Source organism: Ciconia boyciana, chromosome 5 (genome assembly GCF_034638445.1).
Source record: "Ciconia boyciana chromosome 5, ASM3463844v1, whole genome shotgun sequence".
In the NCBI taxonomy this organism is placed as follows: Eukaryota; Metazoa; Chordata; class Aves; order Ciconiiformes; family Ciconiidae; genus Ciconia; species Ciconia boyciana.
In genome coordinates, this window is record NC_132938.1 from 6,934,895 (window position 1) to 6,955,522 (window position 20,628).

The window sequence follows — 20,628 nt, forward strand, 5'->3', positions numbered from 1 at the left end:
TGGCTCTTCCCACCAGCGATCCTGTGCACCTCAGTGCTGGAAAGGCTGTGGAGAACAGACAGGTCCATTTTATCTCCACTTATCTTGTTAGGTGAGAGATGCACTTTTCCACTCTTGACCCCAGTTTTTGAGTCTCAAAACCTCAAGTTTTATGACATTTTCAGTCTTTCTCAAAGTAATTTTGGAGCAACGCGTGTGCCATTTAGGACTGAAGCTGCAAAGCTCATTTGATACAGACCGTAGTAGTGGCACTGGCTGAGCATCAAGGTAAGCCACCTTTTGGTGAACCAAGAAAAGCTACAAACAGATCTGTCACTAAATTCCATGCCCTAAGCCTTCAGAGACTTTAAAACCCAGTATGAACAGTACAGGATACACAATTTTCTTTTGCGTTTCAAAGCACTGCACCAAAGGAGTTACATTTTAACAGTCAATTGAAGAAGCCAGGCAAGGAACAATATCTGAAATAGAAGAATTTTATGTAGACCATTCAGTGTTAAAAACCAGAGAATCAAACATCAGTTCAAATTAAAGAGCGGTTTCAAACAGAAGACATTTGATTAAAAGTTTCTTTTAACATTTAGAAATTTAAATACATTTACCTAAAGATGGTGAACCCCCATCTCTATGTTACTATACAATAGCTTAAAGCTACTTTTAAATGCTAGTTCTATGTTAATGTGAAATTCCAGAACTGCATTCTTATTGTTATGTAAATTGGTTATTAAATCGGGTGACTCCGTACTTCCTCCCACCCCAAAATACATTTTAAAAATTGGAGCTTTACAACGTCTTGAATAATATGTTTCAAATGAGTAATTTGGAATAGTTTCCGACAGTTCTATAGGAGGTATTTTGTACAGTTTGGAGAGCAACTCCATATAAAGTTCTATTGCAACTGAGCATTCACAGTATGCCACAGTCCATACATATTACTACATATACATATCAGGTTTGTAAACATTGGAAGAATACACAGAACATAGTACCACGATCCTCTGGTACTGCTGAAAGGAAGATGAGGTAACATTCATATAATCTCAAAGTCCACAGAGGTCCTGACTGAGTAGTTAAAACAGCTGCCGACGCTTCCATTTCATCATGTGTGGTTAAGGCTTTCCACTTTACGGTCTGCTAAGGCTGGATTCATTAGCTCTCAGTATCCCGACTGCATCTTTAACAGCGTGGTATATGACATTCTTCACCTAGGAGGGAAGGAAAAGGCGTTGAGTTTTACACGTAAACAGCGTGGCTGGGGTCAGGTTGGAAGCCTCTGATGTACAGAGAACACTTGCACAGCTTTCCCTCTTCCCCATGCCCTGTGCAGCTCTCCTTTCAGCTTCGACATGCTCATCTGCACGAGCTGCGCTTAAATCACTAACTCGTGAGAATAAGGTTCAAATTCTAACAGGGTATGAACTGAAACCCTGTAGCTTGAGGACAGTATTGCAAGCTCAGCTAGAGGGAAAACAGAAGAAATGGAAGAAAGAAACATTTCAAAAGAACCTCAGGGAAGCTTCAAAAGGCTTCCTCAAAACTACTAAAAACCTGTAACAATTCAAAAACCTACGGAAATTCCTCTTCCAGATCCAAGGCGTTAAAGCTGACCTGAACAAGAAAGCAACTTGGGTTGTGTGGACACGCTCCTGCCAGGTTTGGTGAGGGCTCTTTGTTGTTCTGTGGCAGGTTTTTTTGAAAGGGTTCAGAGGGGCAGGGTTCATCTTGAGCATTGGTAAGTTACCTGCAGTTTGTCTTCATGGTTCGTATGCGTATGCGACAGATACCTAAATTCCTGAGTGAGCCAGAAGCAATGTTTGACATGCTCTGGGGATACAAAGTCTTCCGCAACTTTAATACAACTGTACAAATTATGAACCTAGAGAGAAGAGACAAGCGTTAGCCATGCGCTCAAAAGTCTGCCCAAGCCGTCAGGCTGTAACAGCGTCCCTGGTCCTTGCCTGGTGCGGAGCTCCTGCTGGGATGAAAACTACATCTCCTAGAAACTGTACAATAGCCCAGCCTTGAACTCCGTACTCTTGATGAAGGCGTTTTCTTAGCGATCGGTCCAAGTACCAACTCTGATCGTGAATGGGATCGTGATCTACAGGGTTTTCTTGACCTTGTTCTTCCGCAACCTGGAAAGTCACAAGACGACAGGTATTATAATATACCAGCCTCACTGGACAATCAAGATGTATCCGTGGTATTCCACATGCACACATGCCAGATGGAGTGACTTGCGCCATGTGTTCAGGTGTAAAGTTACACCAGGAAAGTTTTGCATTCTTGTTCGGTCCTTAGTTTGGCAAGGCTTCATCATTTCTCCGTCCCTCTTGCTTCACAGACACGTTGCAAATGTGGATATAGGAAACGCAAGTAACCCCAATTTACAGTAAGAAGAAACAGAAGGGTGAAGTGACTCTCGCGCGTTCACAGTGGGAACCCCCGTCAGGTATGGGGTCAATACTCTTACGCTACTAGAGCCTGTAACTGGAAGAAACTACTGAGTGTGGAATTTAGCGGATGTCTGCCCTGAGGCCAGCACTAGTCAGTGTGCTCACTGACCAAAGCAGAGGATGCTAACTAGATTTTCAGGAGGTACAAGGCTGGGAGGCACAACAAGCGATTTAGAAGAGAAATTTGAGGGCTGTGGGGAGAGAATTTCTGCAAAAAGTTTCACTATAAATCCAATTTGCTGTGGGAATCGTTTACACCCAGAACCGAAGCCCCAAAACTCATTTGGGAGGAGATAAACAGCTTGGTTCTGCTCCACGACAAGCTGCTGAAAGCCTCACACCTGCAGGCAAGTATGCTACGAGGGACCAAGAAGAGGCGTGAGAGACAGATGTCAAAACTCAGAACGCCAACGCTTATCAAATTCAGTATCATGTTTTATCACGTATAAGATTTGTTCTTTGTTAATACTAAACAAATCTGCTGTAGCCTGTCTATGCTTCCGCCCAAGGCAGTAGTCAGGCTGACAAGGCCAACAGTTGTTCAGATCATCCCATTTATCCTTTTAAACATCAACATATTGGCTCTTTCCACTTTTAGAGCACCAAAGCCGTTCCAGAACTAAGACGACCAAGAACTCTGTCCCATTTGGGGTGAATTTAAATACTGAAACGAGCCCTTTTGGATGCACTATCACATCTCTACTAAACCTTTAACTCCCATGAAAACATCACCCAAAATACCTCATGCTTTTCCCTTAATCCAAACCTCATAAAGTTATGGGGAAAAAAAAGGTAGAAGAGGGAGAGAACAAGGAAGAACTTTATGCACCACATATTGCTCTGACATTTCCCAAGAACATCTCACATGCATGCTTTTAAGCAGGATCTAGTTTAAGATTAAACTGTGGTTTTCCTTAAATCTAAACCAGCTATTTTTTTGTTCATTACATAACATCCTTACTTGTGCTAGAAGAAGTGCGGGCAAAAGCAGTGTATCTACACCCAGGATAACTTCACCCTTCAACTCACTACCCTCCTCAGATCCCAAAAAATTCATAGCACATGAGAAGTTTTGTCTTGGATACAACTCAAGGACATTTATTTCCAGAAGAGCTGGGATAGACAGGAGGAGAGGAGTCCCACAATACGTATTTGCAAGCCTACACAGACAGAAGATCAGTTTTCCAGATATAACGGCTTACCTTTTTAAGGAATTCCCGGATCTTCTCTGTATCTTTAGCAGCATAAATGTGCCACAGAGCTCCAGGTTTTTCTCGACTTTCAGTAAAACGCTTAATTGTCAATTCATCAGAATCACCATCTTGTATGGTTTTAAGCACTTCTGTTGAGAGTAAACACGAGCAGTTACACTAAAGGGCCTTCCTTCCCTCCACCCACAGGAATAACCCCCCCAGAACACAAGAAAGACTTCACCTTCTTCCTGATCAGCCTGGCCTTTGGGGATGCCCACATAAACCATAACGTTCGCTGCATCAGACACATCTAAATGGAGGTTCGTTGTGCCGTATTTTCTATCCTCTGGTGTTATTAAGCCTGAAAAAAAAGAAAAAAGGAGCAGGCACATTAGTAAGACAAAAAGAAACCTTATGCCCCTCTCAGCAGCATGATCTGAAAAGACCAGAGAGCTTCTACTTTTATCAGCAGACGACTCCAGTACAGCAATATACTTTTTATCCAGGACCCTGCCCCACCTTGTTTGTGTCTTCCCAAGCGATTAGTTTACAGGCTGACACATCAACCTCTATCTATACCTAGCCTGTATGATACATAAAAGTCATATTAAAGTCCTGCTAAAACAGGGTTTTTCTAGAGCAGTTTAGAATAAAGCACTCTGAGAAACAGTCCCTCTAAAAGGCAGCTGCTACAGTATTTACTAGCCACAATCTCTTTACTGGCCATGAGCCCGCTTAAAGTTTTAAATGCCTTTTGAGTGACGGCAGATGAATTAGCCATGGAAAGAACTGCTCAAGAAGAGATTAAGAACTGATACAGCCCAAAAAGGAGAAGTAACATAAGTGATACAGCCAGAAGTAGCAAAACAACAAATACACGTGGCCAGCTATAAGGAAGAGTGGTTGTGTATCCACACGTGGAGCAAGCTGATTGGAAGACTGGGAATAAATATTATTGGCTTGAACCCACCTGGACAAAAAACATTTAATAACATCATATAATGCTCTGGACATCACTAGTACCTACAAATGAGCCAAAATTCAGTTTTCAGATCAACGGGATTAATCAAATTGTCTACAACAGCAAGGATTAATTTAATTTACAGTAAATTTTAATTTGAATGTGTGGACAACATGACCTTTAGAGTGAAAAATTCCTTACCATATGCATTGTACATCTTTGGGCCCAAATCTGGTCGCACAAAATAGTTGGGAAGTCGAGAGGCAAGGTTGAGCTTGCCGCCTCTCCTAGTATATTCTGGCAATGGGATATTTTTCATCAAATCATCAAACCTAAAGTAATACAGCACAATTTAATGTTAGAAACTGATAAAAAAAGCAGACTAAAATAGACTGCAACAAAAGCTTTCTCCAGTCAAGAAACTGTACTCCTTCCCCCAGTGTGTTTACTGGAAACCACAAAGAGGAACAAAACAAGCAAGACACAGGAATATAGCAGATAAACAAATTTAACTGCTCTGGAGTAATGCTATTTCCTTGTGTAATCATCTCAACTAATATCAAACAGAGTAAGTCAGAATACTTTAAAAGGTTTGGCAAGAAAATAAGCTTCAACTGAACTTTAGATTTTAAAATGATTCAGGCTTTTAGGAAGCTTCCAAAGTTTAACCAATTATTAGCAATTTTAGGTACTCACTTTACTTGGCAATAAATACAATGAACTACATAAAAATTTATCATAAGACTTGTTTAGCATTTCCAGCTATGTCAGGCATCTCCGAGAAACAAAATAGTTCACATGTGACCAACTGCTGCTCAAAGCTGAAGCAGGTGTCAAAACATAAGAGAATTCCTACATTCCATTATTTTGGGGGTGTACCACACAAAAGGTGAACAGTTTCTTTGTAAATTCGTACCGAGAAGGCATCATATCTCTGAAGTCTTCTCCTGGAGGCCAGTCTTTAAGCTTCAACACCATCGGCTCTCCTTCTTCTGTTCTCAGGCGACCTATTGTCAAATATTAAACAAGTCAATTTTCAATAGTTGTACAACTCAAAATCCAAAGAATCAAGACAAAGAAATCCTTATCTTGGTTTCAAATCACGTTCATTCCACAACTATTTATGTAGAACCAAAAGAGACACAAGTTCATCTGACACCACAGTTGGGTATTACTGCCGTGACAAACGTGTTACAACAGGAGATTTCAGACTGGACCAGCCTTTACCAGCTCCCCTCCTCAAGCACATCCTACAGTTTAGCTCAGGCATCTGTTTTGTGTTTGAGGCTCGAGAAGCTGATAAAGCCAGATCTTTTCAAAGATCAAGTAACAGAAAAGAAAGGTGTAAGTGAGCCTCCCAGCTCCCTCTCTTCTTGCCCCAGGTACCAAATTCTGTAAGTTCACATCACAGAAACAGATGAAGTACAACTCCAGACGCCATGGCAAGTATTAATTCTCCTGGAAAAAGTTTTGTTTTCACCTAGAAGTGAAAACAATGCCAAACCTCATGCTTGCCTCCCCTAAACCCATTTTTATACAAAATAACTTTAGTTCCTTGGGAGCAAAAGGCACCCGCAAGTTAAGACAGCAGAACCCAGTTACCCTGTGAGCACCAACCCTACACATGCTCTTTTATGTTTCACTCAATCGGGCAAAAAAGCTGACAGGTGAACCTGCTTGCTAGGAAGATCCCAAACTCTCTCCAAATGTTTCCTCAAAAGACTAAAGGCAGCCAAACATACTCCTGAAGGAGAGTCCTCCATGGGGCCGACAGTTTCTATCCAGTTCACCATCCCACAGGCATACATGGTGAGAATACATTGCAGACACACTCTCCACGATGAAGAAAAAGCCTGGAACATCTTTTACACTGCTGGAGGCTGCTTAAGGATGACAATTTTGTGCTAGGGCAAGAGTATTGCTGCTGAATATTTTACCTATTGGAACAAAAATTCACACTACTTACTTGAAATATCTTCAAATCCATCCCAGAAATCCCCTACAGTAGCTCCAGTGATGATTTCATTGGTCCTGCAGTTAACTAGATCTACTTCCTGTTGGCCAAATTCCTTCCTAAAGGACTCTGGTCTCCAGAGGTCTGCGTTTAATTTGTGATGCACTCCTGACACCATTACAGGCTATGAAGAAGAATAACATATTCTGAAGAATTATTAAACACCAAAAATTCTAATTCCAAACAAAACAGGGCAATGCATAAAACATACTGAACACCTGAACACAGACACTTTGCGAACACTGTATTTTCCAAAATAAATGCTCAGCCTGCCTTACCAGAATTATGCCGTGCATTTGATCACTCTTTATTTCAAGCTATGAGGCAGCTTTTTATACTGAGCCGTAAGTTCAGCAGTGTGTTTAGAAACTGATTTCAAATAGTAAAATACACATCCTTTTATCCAAGGATCTAACAGTGTTCATGGTACATTTTACGAAGGTTTAGCATTGCTTATCACTACAGTAAGTTTGTGCCTGCAGTTCAATTAAAGTGCAAAGCACATGAACTGAAAATGGAAAAACCAGAAGAACTCAAATACCTGTCCCTGCTTCCAGCACTCCCTGAAGACATTCCAATTACTTTCATTGGTGGGATCTTGAAGACATAGCAAGCGGTTATCACATAACCAGTAGTGAGGCGTATCAAAGCCCATTATCGTAGGCTTTATAGTCAATCCTTGAGGTTTCTTAGGCAAGTCTGTAATGGTTCTATTTTGCACAAGGGAAGCAAAAATGTCATCAAGGATTTTGGGTGTACTCTTGAGTCCATTGTCTGTCTGATTTAAAAAAAAAAAAAAGAGAGAAACAACAACAAAAAAAAAGGAAGTTGGTGCACTTTTCTGTTGCCTTGTCCTGCAGACTTTAAAGAAGATATTTGCCACTTTCAAGATTTTTCACTTGAGCTCACAATCACGCGGAGAAACAAAAATCTGCAGAACTTTGCTGTCTAGAAACTCACCATCATTAAATGCCAATGCCATTTCTGGCACTTTTGTCTACAGCATTCTGGCATAAGAAGTTCTGCTCTGATTTACATTTCAGCAACGCTGCAGAAAACCATGAAATGCAGCACAGAACAGCACTTGATATCAAAGAGCAGAAATGCAGTTTCATCAAGGAATTCTCAAGGCCAATATTTTACCCCACCATTTTGAAGTCATATCTGTAAGCGCAAACAAAGCCCAGGAACATCTGAAGTGAACCAGTCTGGAAATGAGGTATGAGAAAGGTAGTCACCCACCACAGAATGTTGTTCCCCCATCTGTAAGTTCCTTGAAGTTTCTTTTTTGAGCTTAATGGACATGCCAATTAATGCACCTGCCAGACGCTAGCCTACGTAGATTCATCTGCTTTATCACTTGGTTCCCAATCCCTCACCAAACAAGACTTGCTGGTAGTACCACTAAGCTACTACTCTACAAAGCACTAACTGGAGCACTGCAACATAGACACTGAATTAAATCCTTTTTCCCAAATGAAGACAGAGTTTTACCTACTGTGACAAACGTCTGTGGTAGTTGTTCACAGGTTTAGAACAGTGGTCTAAGCCTGGTATCAACTCAAACCTGTAAAACAAAATTTTTCATATACCTTTCCTCCAGAAGAGTTCAACAGATTCCGCAAGAAACCTGTGTTATTGTTGCTCACGGGTGTTAATATTGCACTGTTGAATGTCTGCAGGGCTGCAGCCGGCTTAGCTAAACTAGGGAGTGTCTGGAGAGGTTTATTTTCATTCTTTGAAACAGGTACAAGGAGTTTCTCTGAAATGAAGAAAAGAATACATCTGAGAATGAAGCAAGGATCAATCCCCTGAACCATGAGAAGTATATGCTTTGGATTTATATGCTTTTTTTGGGGTTTTTTGGTAGTTTTTTTTGTTTGTTTGTTTGGTTGGTTTTTTTAAGACAACAAGATACTCCTATATGCATACATGTATGTATGTACATATCTCTCTCTCTCTCTCTCTATCCTCTCAATACATGCAGATGACATACTCCTTTCACTTAACTCTCTTCAACACTCCAAAGTTTTTAAAGTTCTAAATTTACACATTCTAAAATTAATACATTCTCAAATTGAATTTTCAAGAATACTTGCATCAATGGGATGTTAATCCGGTTTTCAAAAAAGAATATGCTAACCCTGCCAGGTTTTACTCCAAGTCATTGCCACAGGCACTAAACGCCCATCCCAGCAGGCAGATGATATCATTCTCAATGCAAGATATTGCTGGGTTTGATCTACATTCTTCTGACAAACAGCCACAAAGGGTTCACTCTTCACTGGTTCTGCACATACCTTTGTTTTCTTTATTCACGTTTCCACTTGTTAGATTTGATAACCAACTCAATGAAGGAGAAGTATTTACTGAAGCAGTTTGTTTACTTCCAATTGCTGACTTTAGAGGAGGATCATGTGTAGTGACTTGTGGGCTCAGGACAAAACTGTTATGTTGAAGGCTGGTCCTCTCTCCAGGTACCAAGTTCTGAAAAAACAAAGCGAGAACTCAGACACAAACACACTCTACTCAGAAAGGGGAAGCAAGCAGTAGCATGTCCAAATTCATTCTTTTACCAGAAAAATGGTTTAGCCCTTCAAAAAATATCTGATCTCCACAAGAGGTCAGCATTGCATCGCAGTATCAGCCACAGATGACGGACCAGCAGGATTCGAGATCTCCCAACTTTAAGAGCAGGCAACACAGGCCATCACCCCTCAAGATGAGCACAGAAAGCTGAGTTTCCCAGACACATTTTCTGGGACTGCTTTGGGAACCAAATGCAGTTTTAATAGCAGCACGCTCGCAATTCTAGTGATAGCTGATGTTCAGACCAGGGCTCAGCTGGAGGTCTAGTTCAGGAGATTAAAACAAATACACTCCTAAATTTTTATCTTAAGAAGGTGGCAAAAGTCCACTCACCTGCCAGGTCTAAAATACACCTGCGCATGAGTGCAGCACCGGCCTGGCCAGCACAGATGCTTTTTGCAGAGAGATGACTACTGTACAATAAAAGTGGGGTACTGTACATCTGGACAGTACCAGTAGTAGTGGACTACTGTACATCTCCTATGGAGCTGATTTGGAGATTCTAGGTAACAGACTAACCAGAACTACTGCTTTGGCCTGGGATTCCTGCATGACTGGCTAAATTTCTTCTCTGCTCAAATACCTTCCAGTCAAGAAATTATTCTGCACCTGTGTCTGCCTATAGCTACATTCTTTATTTCATCTCTTAATGACTGCTGATGCTTGGTAAGGATTCCAAACATGACATAACATCAAATGCTTCAAGCTTTAATAAGCTTACCCTCACACAACCAGTGCAGTACCTAATTTTACAGAAAGAGAGGTTTAGATAAACTTCAATGCAGCTGGTTGTCCAGGGTCACAGAGGAAATCTCGAGAAACAGAAGACCGAAGCTAGGCCAGTCATAGGCTAACTTTTGAATCATGTAACCATCTTCCTCGCTTCTAACACTTCACAGTACTTTTTGTCTCTTCTATTGATTACCAACATCAAAATCAAGTTCAGCCTGCTTCTTACACTTAAGATAACACATTTATTCTCAAAATAAGTTTATGAATAAGCATACAACAAAATTAAAATTACTTAATTCAGCTGGTTCCTTGCAAGATGCTGTAAAACTAAGCCATTAATTTGTGCTCTATTTTCAAAAGCAAACAAATACTACATCCATTTACAAATAAACATATGGTGTTTGTTTGGTTTGTTGTTTTTTTTTTTTTAATATAATGAGCAGCAAACTTTCTACCAGGGTTCCCAGAGAAATCAGTGCTTCTCCATACTGCTCTAGCCCTCACAATTTTATTCATGTTCAGTTATTTTATGAATTCCAGTGCTCTTCTATCCTACTTACTCTTTTAGATGCTGCATGTGTTACATCTCCAGGACCCAAGGGATAGCCTACGCTTCGCAACCATTCCCACTAGTCTGTTCTTAAGACTCTTCTCTTAAGGGTTCTCTCAATCTAAGCCCATTTTTGCTCTAAAAAAATCCTCACTGAGCGTTTTTCAAGGATAAGTCACTTACTGAGGCATCAGCGTGTCAAAGGGATACAGTGAGATTTTCCCCAAAACTTAAAGAACTGAATCAGAAAGATGAAGACTGAATACATATTTTGAACACAAACCTACGTGGTGGAGTTATCAGCGGTGGTCAGGATTGGCATACCTACAAAGTCAATTACCATTGGCTTCAAATACAGGTAGTAGACTGAGGCAAACTTATACTACACAGACATAGTACGAGACAGTAGCAATACCTGTTTTGAATCCTCCTTTAGAGTTGGCTTTGATAGTGCCTTGAACTGCTTATTTGCACAAGGACAATTTGCCTTTATTCCCCATTTTGTTCTTACGGAGTGAACAATATCACCAACATCATAGAGAGCTGAAGAAAAAGAGCCATTAGTGAGCTCATGTGTAATTAAAACATCCAGCATTCAGTAACACTTTCTAAGAAATTGTGTATGCTATGCAGGTAAACCATAGTACACGAACACAGTTCATCATTAAACAAGAAGTTCTGCTACTTCTTTGTAAAGGTCAAAGATAATAAAATAGTACTAAGTACACAGGCTATTCCAGTCTTTGGACAATAAATACTAAGCTTTTACTAACTTTATTACTAAAAAAACCCCTAACTCAGTACAATATCAACAACATAAAGACAGCAAAAACCTACAGTATTTAGTCATCCCAGTCAAATATTTAAAATACCTTTTCCAGGAATTATTTGTGTAGGCATTAGATTCTCTGGTTCATGTACCTGCCCCTTCACACATTTAAACCAGGAGAAAGTATCTGAGTCATCATCTGTAAAACAAAACCATTAAGTTGTTTTATTAGTGCATCTTTCATCCTCCTCTGGAAAGCTACATATTTTACTATTATTGATATACCAAACCACAGGTCTACAACACGTTCTTTTTGTTGGGAAGGCTTACTGTCTTGTTGTTTAAGGTTGTTATTGATTTCCAAGTTCAAAATACAGGTTTTCCGTCCCCTCTCCCCTCTTTGTTTGAAGTAGCAATATGCATTCTCACCTTCATGTGAGCTTTTTTTCCTCATCCTGTAACAATCCACACACACGCCGAAGCCGCACTTAGAGCAGACCCAATGAAGGTTGAAGATTGTGGTGTCACAGACATCACACATTTCTCGAACTCCACGAACTGCACGCTTCCAGGCTACCTGTCCTGTGGTAATTGACAGATTAGTCAAAGTGTTAGTTTAAACAAAACGAAATATTTGTATGTTAAATATAGCCACATTAAAATATTTTAGTGATATAAGACTCAGACTTGTTTTTGTATTGGAACTCCAAAACAAAGCCTTTGCTGTTACAGATTCAGAAAAGTAGGTCCAGAATGGAGTCTAAGCAATCAAGATAATTTTGCTTTCTCCTGTGCAGCACCAACTACATCCGTTACTCCTGACATGTATTTGCCCAAGTTAACACGCACACTGCTGACATTCTCCTATGTGGAAATTCCACAGCTACCCTAGAAAAAAAAATCAAGTTTCTACTAGCAAGCTAAGCTTAATGTCTAGCTTGCCACAACCAGCTTGTCCTCGTTCTCTATTCAATAGCATACTGGGCAAGTAGTTCTCTTCCTTTTAGCAGGTGGTTCTATATGTTTATAGGTGTGTATCAGACCTTCTCAGAATGATCACCTGCTCCGTTGTTCTTCTCTGAAGAAATGACCACTACTGTTCAGGTTTCTTACTTACCCAGGATATTGCACCTTTCCTCACCCCAAGTCACTTTAGTTCGCTCAAAACATCCCAAACATTGACAGTATCTTTGGAAAAATTACCAGCCCTTCCAGGGCTGCATTATGGACAGATTATTTTAGCCTGATCTTCGTTTCATTATGTCGCCAGCTAGAAAACTAGACTAGCCAAAAAGCACACATCTGCCTCCTCCTACCTCCTGCCACACTTGTAACTTCTCTCAAACTTTTCTGCCCACAATGTTTCTTAATTTTGAAAGCAAGTTATGAGGACCACATATAACGTATGCTAAAAAAACCACACCAGGATCTAAGACATCTGTTGCTTTTCTTCTTTATAATGCCCGTTAACTATGTATGGAACAAAACTAGAATAGCTTGGCACAATTTGTTCTTAAGTAGGAGGTAAAAATTGTTTGACTACTTGCTTCAAAATTCTTCCAGGAGACAGAGGTCTAAATATCACCAGTTCCATTCTTCTCTGCCTTTTAAAAACATGCGCTGTATTTACCATTTTTTAGGCCAATCCTCCCATTTCCCCAAAACAGAATGAAGGGGGTTTTTGTTATCTGTTGCATGTCATTTCATATTTCAGTTTTCTGATTTCATCCTTTTTGACTCCTCCTATTCTTTTGTTTCCTCACTGTAGTCTGACCCCATGTCCTCTTTCTGTAGGTCTCCTTTTGGCACTTGGTGGCCAAATAACAATGTGACCTAACAAGCTGTTCTTTCTACACTGGTCAATCTTTTACTATACCAGAAGAATTTCACTTGTGCTTTTCTACTTATTCTTTAAGGAACTCTTTTTAAGGAAGCTCTCCCAAATAATTTTCTCCTTCACACTTGTTTGTCTTGTGGCTTTACATACGGGAGTCCAGTAATTCACTGGTAAAAGAGAGAAGGGCTGACCCTGAGACGTACCATGGAGTCCAAAAATATTCAAACATAAATGATCCACTAAAAAGTAGTACCTGAATAAAATATTTTGACATTTTGGAAAAGGTCAGTTTGTCAGGGCCAGAGTTTTTATGAAAAGGTATCATTCCAACTGAACTCTGCCAAGAAAAGTTCACCGTAACTTTAAATGGGGGTGGAGGAGAATCTACCTTTTTCCTGTGCCAACTGAGTGAGCACTCTTTCACTGAACTGTTCAAAGAATGAATATCTAGACTGTAAATGACTTCTTTCCTATGCAGGGCATTAAAAATATCCTCCATTTTAATGCAATTGAGTTCTCTTACTCTCACCAGCCAGGGCAATAAACAATCAAAGAGGAATTCATGACACTTTGCTCCTTTCAAACCAACTCCAGAACTCAGGGGTGTGTGTGTGTTTTTAAGCAGACAATGTTTCTGGTAGGTATGCTAACAGATGCATCCTCTGCCATTAAAAACCACCACACTTCCTCTTTGTTTCATGAATTCCACCCAAAATTTCATCCTTCCAAAAGTGTTTTGGTATTCCAGGCTGTACCTCTCACTTTGGCTATTGATACTTTGGCTCTACAGGCCTGAATATGTTCCAGTTCAAGCAAAGAGCAAAGCTTGCAGATTCCAAGTAATCCAGGGTAAGACCCCACAGCAAGTGAAATATCTCGAGTCTTCCCTCCCCTTTTGAAGGGCATTCAAGCCTGTTCAGTTCTTTTTCTTCTATTAAAACCTTGGAGTGACTGGTAAACTGATATGATCTTTACATAACATCAATACTACCCAAATGCAGAAGACATTGGGTAGACAGTCTTCTAAACTGTACAGCATCTCTGTCATGTAGTTATAATCCAGAAAACAAATATGGTTTTAAGAGTCATTGTACTCTGAGAAGTGATAATGCAAGATCACAACCTTCCCCATTTGTCTGCTTACGTTTGCTACAAAAAGGTTCTGATGTGGCCAAAAACCTGTGTTCGAGGATGCAAGGTTTGCCCTGTCGGGACTGATAAAGCTCTGCAGTCAGTTACCCCATCAATAGCACCTCTCTGGTCTATTCCCAGTCAGGCTGTACATATACTCACTTGAAACAGTCCTACTGGAAAATTTCAGGTGGAGGCAAAAATATTTCTTTACTGACTTGACAGGCAGCATTAGGTCCATTATGCAAGAACAACAAAATAGGACCAAAGCAATCTAACAGAATATATGCAGTCAAAATGAAAGCTTTATTTCATTGACATGCTAAGAATAGGTTGTTGTCAGCTGCCTGCTGTTTTTTTTTTTTTCCACTTTGTTTCATAACAGAATTACACTCTCTGCAACAGGAAAAGTAATTTGATAAATTGAGAAAAGTCTTCTGACATACAGAAGGGTAGAATTACTTTTCCCTTTCCCCCTGCCTGTGAGCAAAGAGTTGTTGACAGTAGTTCACACTGGATCTTAACCATTACCTCTCTCTGAGAAGACAGGGAAACACTGAAGTCATAGAAGACATTTCCAAATGCATGCAATATATTTTCACACAGGTCAGAAGCTTAAAGTTTCACATAAAGCTATTAAAATACAGATTATTTTAATACAAATTGATCTTACTGTGTGGTTCAATCGTAGACATAACTTCCTTTTCAGATATAACTAGCTGACAAAAGTGATCTCCAATGTTGGCTAGGATATACTTCGCTGTGTCGAGATCTAGACCCACAACATTTTTTGATAAAGGCAGCCATAAGCTAATAGCCTCAGGGTCATATTTATTTGGAGTTAAGAAGCCTTCCTCACGCAGTATTCCATGCTTATTAAACTGCAGCCTGTGGAAAGAGGGGGGAAAGGAGAAAAATCCATCATCTCAAATGTTTTATTAGTTTACATTCATTCCAATGAGCCCATGCCTGAACTGTAAACATGTATACTGTATGTCAATGAGTTTAACACTTAATGGTAGCAACAGACATGGGTAAACATACTTGTCATTAGCATTAAGTGTGCTTAATGTACTGCTTGTTTAAAAAAACCTCAAAACAATTTTTTTATAGTAAGGCAGTTTTTTCTTAACTAAAGATTTTTTTTTTAATTCACACAAAACCAAATCAGGTTAACACAATTTTTAAAATGCATTGGCATTAAGGATCACATCTAGAGGAGGTAACAGTAAGAATTTAATCTAGAACTATGTACAACTCGAGACATTTGAACACCTTAAATATATTTCAGTAACAATTAATTTGGAAGTGGCTGACAAAAAAATCCAGCAAAATTTGAGTAAGATATTCTTGAGTGATTCTGAGTAGGTGGAAAGAATGAGATCTGTATTGTTAGGAGTTTATTAAATAAAAAACATCAAGAGTTCTGCTTATGTTTTCAGGAACCTTTTTACTAAATGCTGTAGAGGGAAGTCAACTTCTGATGACAACGTGCTCACTGTAATGTTAAGCATGGCAAGAAAACACATGCTGGCAACTGGTATCACCAGACAAACGCCATCTTCAGACTTTACAGATTTCGCATTCAATAAAAAGAGACAGTTCCATCAGCTTCAAGTTCTAAAATGAAGGATCCAACTGCTTTGAACTGTACTGCAAGTCTGGATTTTTACCGAGAAGATGAATTAGCATTGTCTGTTGTTACTCTGGTCTCACGCATTTTTGAACCTTTCAATTAATGTCATATTATCCCAAGATTTACTATAGTAAAATCTCTAATCTGAGGTTAAATAACAGATTGGTAACACATCACCTTTTTTTTTTTTTAAACCTTTAGCTACAAAACATGCAAGGGGGATGGTGTTGCAGTGGAAGAAGAATAAACCTCAAGAAACAAGTGAAAGAGTGGAAGAGTATTTTTTTTTCCCCACAATCTTTGTAACCTTTCTGCTTTCAGTTTTCTCTCTTCAAAAGGTCTTCAGGCCTATAGCTTCTTTTCATTCTACCTAGAGACTCAAGAGAAAGTCATTCCTCTGAAAATCAAAAGGAAAACTGAGCATAAGCTAGCTTCCCATCTCCCTTGTGGTAATAGTATTTTTGCTTTTCCTCTCTAATATCACAAGCGTTACTTTCTTCCCATAAAACACAGTCCATGCCTCAAAGCTTAAATGGGTGTGGGGGGAAATAAAAAGAAGCATGCAACAACATCTGGACACGAGATCAAATAGCTCATGGAAAAAATTTACACAACTTGAAAACAAAGGAAAGGACATGTTAAAAAACAGCCAGACACTGCATTTTGACAACATCCACCCTGGGCTTACAGATAGACTTCAAGTAAGAGTTTAACACTCTTTTTGAAAAGGTTCCTCATGGTGTCTTAAGAGCTAAAGAGATAAAACATCAAAAGACCTTGACTGTTCAACTCAATCAGGCTCTGGGGGCTGTGGGTGGGGTATAATGGATCTGAAGCTGCAGATCAGGTTTGGAAGAGCAACCACCACTCCACAGTCAGGAGGTTTTCCTTGAAGTTGCCTTGCTGACCCTCCCCATCTATCTGCCCTCCTGAAACCCAGTGAGTGTACCAATTAAACACTTCTATAGCAAGCTTAAAGAAGTGCCACAAACTCTCAAGTGTAAAGTGGAGCAAAGAATGGAGCAACACAATGTGAATTATTTCTTGCCCATCACTATTCCGTGACTCCAGCTGAAAGCCCCTGGCTGCTTACTGCAACTCTTCCACAGCTGTGGATATATGTCTAACATTTCACATGTCCAACCACTAAACTTTGGGAGACATGCACGGAATCTACCCTCTCACTACTATCTCCAATACTACTGAGCTGTAGCACTCAAACTAAACTCATGTTATCCCATTGGCACTCAGCCCAGAATAGCAAAATAAAGAGCTCGAAGTCCTGCCAAAATATTTTCTACTCAAATGAAGCAGTTAAAAAATGTCTAAGGGCTAAAAAAACCACAGGCAACCTCTCATTAATCAGGTATATTAGACTTATAGCTTAACAGCTATGCACTGACATCTAGCAGTTTTGAACCAGAGACCTAAGTGAGACCACTTTCACCAAATAACTGTTTTTTATCTCTCCTGGAAGATGAAGATCCATGTTATAGCTAACAGTGAGCACTCAACAGCCCCCCTTTCAGAAAAGGAAAAAAGGTCACTTGGACATGGGGCATGTTATTCACATTTAAAGAATATCAAGGTCCATATAGAGTGAAAATTGTTCTTACCTTCTAAAGTGAAAGAATCGACAAAAGACAGTGGAGTCTCTTTGCTCTTTGTTCTTCCGATAACTGTCCAAACGGCATTCCCTGCATTTATGCAAGTGAGGTGCGATATTATTGCAGGAACCATCCTGTACAAATGCTTCTCCACTTTGCTGCAGCTTCTTCACTTTAGAGGCATCTGCTAAAATTGACTTGCGAACAATTACTGCAGGGAAGAGTAGTGTAGATTAGACAAGCTTCAGTTTTTCATATAAAGATGCAAGCAAATGTATTTTAGGGAAAGATCCATGTCAACTTTTCCTCTAAGTTTCACATTACACTGAAACAGAAGTTATGCTAAAATACTTGCAGTTGGCAGAAACCTCTTTTCAGGTCAGTAGAAACTTTCTCAAGCTATAGTTCCACTGGTGTCATAGTCTGTGGACCCAAGTTTAACAGCTCCTTTTGCTCCTCCACAGGGGAGTATTTTGAAAGGGCGTCTGCTTTTAATGAAAGTTCTTCAGCCATCAGGGCTGGAGTACCTGAGCACTGAGTAGACCAGGGCATGAGGCAACCACATTTCACAAGTAATGAAGACAGAAGTACAACCTGGCCATTTCCCAGTCCTGTTCTCACCCTTCGTGATGCAATGGCTTTCAGCATCTTACTGTAACAGATGCCAACCATGTCTCTTCCTCCCACGTTGCGTGTGAGGCCTAGCAGGGCACAACAGTGACTGCCTGGCTGACTGTGTACTCATGTTAGTTATGGAATAGCACATGGTAATCCAAGACCAAACAACATGAGATTGGAACGAAAGAAGAGGTGAGTGTGTAGGGAGATTCCCAGAATCCTGAATGATCAGCTATACCACCTGATGCACAGCACAACGCATAACATCAGGAGTCCAGCTCCTTAAACAACTACAGCCATTCCCATTCTGTCCCATGTGGAAAAAGTGAAGAGTTCACCAAGTGGAACCGGGCCACAGAAAACACAGAAACAAGGTGAGTTGTTTGGGGTTGGGTGGGTTTTGATTTTTTTGTTGTTGTTGGTTGGTTGGATTTGTTTGTTTTGTTTTCAGAACAGTTATTAAATGAAAGCCCCTCTCGAACAAAGCTTTGTTGAGAACAACTTCCATCTCTCACCATGCTTACAAAATTTCGGACCATCGCTAAAAAAAGCGGTCTCATTATGCCATCAGCATTTGCATTCCAAACAGAACCTTGTTTTTGTAACCCATTTTGTCATTCTGTTCTTGCATACATTTTGTAACAACTTATTTCTAGAAATTCATGATTAGTCCTTTTCCTTTATCAGGAAAGGACTTTTTCCTCAAGTTTATGGCATTCCTCCTGTGACCCACATTTGTGAACCCACAAATGACTCAAATTCCAAATTACTCACACAATTTAAATTACTAATTTTGCATATGTTACAGAGGACCTACTTGTATGTAGTCACACAAACTACAAGGACTTTCAAATGACAGGAAGTTTTAAAAATACTTACTATTATCCTGGACCTTGGCACTTCCAGTCCAAAAGCTTTCATTTTCATTTCTGTCATAAAGATTCTCATTTGAATTTCTTCTAATAAAAATTTCCATGTCTATAAGTTCATCAACCTTGTTTCCTTTGTGGCTGTTCTGGCTATTGCAATTGCTTTGTGATTTAACTCCAGACTCAGTAAAAGAGAGAAGATGAGCATCTGAGGTTGAGGGTCTACAATCTAAAGTCCGCTGCAGTTCAAGAGTGCTACTGACTCTGGGTATTGCTATGGAAGAGTTAAGATGTTGCAACTGTTTTACAGAAATGCACTCTTTTGGAAAGTTTGTTGTGGGCTTCATGAGAGGTTCATTTGTATTTTTCAGGTTGACTCCTTTTTCATTAGCTGAATCAGTCAAAGATGAAGATCTTGAGGTTGTCAAAGAGGTATATTTACCATTTTGATCATTGAGATTCTGCGTTTGTTCTTTAGATATAAACCCCGCTTTAGGAAAGGCCGTCAGATCTTCCTTCAATGGTTTAATTCCAGTATTAAGACAAGAAGGATGAGTTTCCGGTAAGCTTCGTCTACATGTGCTGAAACACAAGACATGCAAGAATTAGGTAAAGAAAAAGGTGTCAAACGAATCAGGGCATCAGCTGCTCAATCTAGTCACATTTAAAGCTTGAAAGAAGAAATTTAATCATGTACTTTGAATTCTGATGTTCCAAGGTTTTAAATTTTGTGTGAGGTTAAACAGGTTTGTGTTTTTGAAAATTCTGGGTTTTGTTTAGGGCTTTTCTGTTGTTTGTTTGTTTTTTTGTGGCTTTTTTTTGTTTTTTATTTTTTTAAAGAGTTGGATAGAATGATAAAGCTGTACACACATGTAGGCACATACAAATTTAGCTACTGCAGCTACTCCACTACCTTCTCTCACAATTAAGCAGTTACTTTCTCATTTTCTCCATGCAACAGCTGTATAACAATGAATTTCACTTGCATGTCTGTGTGAGAAGATTCTAATTCTCAAGAAACTTCTGGCTGGCACTACAAGTCTACATTAAAGGCAGTAAAACCACTCCCACACAAAAAGCTCAAATGAAAAAAAAAAATCATAATTTCTGCATTTATCTTGTGAGATACATACACAAAACTAAGTGGGGAAGAGAAACCCTATACCACTTCTTTTAAAGCTAACACACAAAATTTGAGTCTCCCTGTCACACTATTTCTACCATATATGCTCATTTTTGTCACAGAATTGGGGGGCACAAACACAATATGCTAAGGTTCAAATTATGCAAGTTAGGAAGGAGCTGTGATTACACTCAGGAAAACAGTTACAGTGACCATAGCAATACAGTTCCCATATTTGCTATGGTCAGAGAATTTAATAAAACATACCCTTCATCTCAGGCCCCGACTGCATTTCCTCCTGTCACAGCTGATATAGAAGTTTGTATTTTGGAGACATTTATCTGATTGAAAAATGCATTGACAACATGACTTCTAGAGCTAGATTGATAGTGGAAATGCAGTATCAGTTCAAATTTGTTCAAGGGAAGTTTGGAGTGGGAAACTCTGTACTTGAAGGTTTTACACCCAGTTGGACAATTTCTAGCCTCCTACAGGTAATAAAGAAGTTTAAAGTCACTAGTGTTCAACAGAAATATAATTGAG

At 39.6% G+C, this 20,628-nt stretch overlaps 1 protein-coding gene across 4 annotated transcripts in view; it reads right to left on the bottom strand.

Moving 5' to 3' along the window:
* Nucleotides 1-460: 460 nt before the first annotated feature.
* KDM3A (lysine demethylase 3A) overlaps nucleotides 461-20,628 on the bottom strand; it is a 33,170-nt gene continuing 13,002 nt past the window's right edge. For 3 of the 4 annotated variants that reach the window (XM_072862299.1, XM_072862298.1, XM_072862300.1), the window contains exons 10-26: nucleotides 18,973-19,544; nucleotides 17,485-17,686; nucleotides 14,906-15,120; nucleotides 11,694-11,846; nucleotides 11,368-11,463; nucleotides 10,911-11,038; nucleotides 8,925-9,111; nucleotides 8,217-8,386; nucleotides 7,166-7,402; nucleotides 6,577-6,748; nucleotides 5,527-5,617; nucleotides 4,812-4,942; nucleotides 3,891-4,010; nucleotides 3,659-3,798; nucleotides 1,959-2,135; nucleotides 1,742-1,876; nucleotides 461-1,205 (exon numbers count right to left, since the gene is read on the bottom strand). In XM_072862299.1, the coding sequence (XP_072718400.1) occupies nucleotides 1,125-1,205; nucleotides 1,742-1,876; nucleotides 1,959-2,135; nucleotides 3,659-3,798; nucleotides 3,891-4,010; nucleotides 4,812-4,942; nucleotides 5,527-5,617; nucleotides 6,577-6,748; nucleotides 7,166-7,402; nucleotides 8,217-8,386; nucleotides 8,925-9,111; nucleotides 10,911-11,038; nucleotides 11,368-11,463; nucleotides 11,694-11,846; nucleotides 14,906-15,120; nucleotides 17,485-17,686; nucleotides 18,973-19,544 (3,007 nt within the window). In that variant the 3' untranslated portion in view covers nucleotides 461-1,124. The remainder of the gene's footprint in view (nucleotides 1,206-1,741; nucleotides 1,877-1,958; nucleotides 2,136-3,658; nucleotides 3,799-3,890; nucleotides 4,011-4,811; nucleotides 4,943-5,526; nucleotides 5,618-6,576; nucleotides 6,749-7,165; nucleotides 7,403-8,216; nucleotides 8,387-8,924; nucleotides 9,112-10,910; nucleotides 11,039-11,367; nucleotides 11,464-11,693; nucleotides 11,847-14,905; nucleotides 15,121-17,484; nucleotides 17,687-18,972; nucleotides 19,545-20,628) is intronic. The other variant, XM_072862301.1, reaches the window with a different exon arrangement.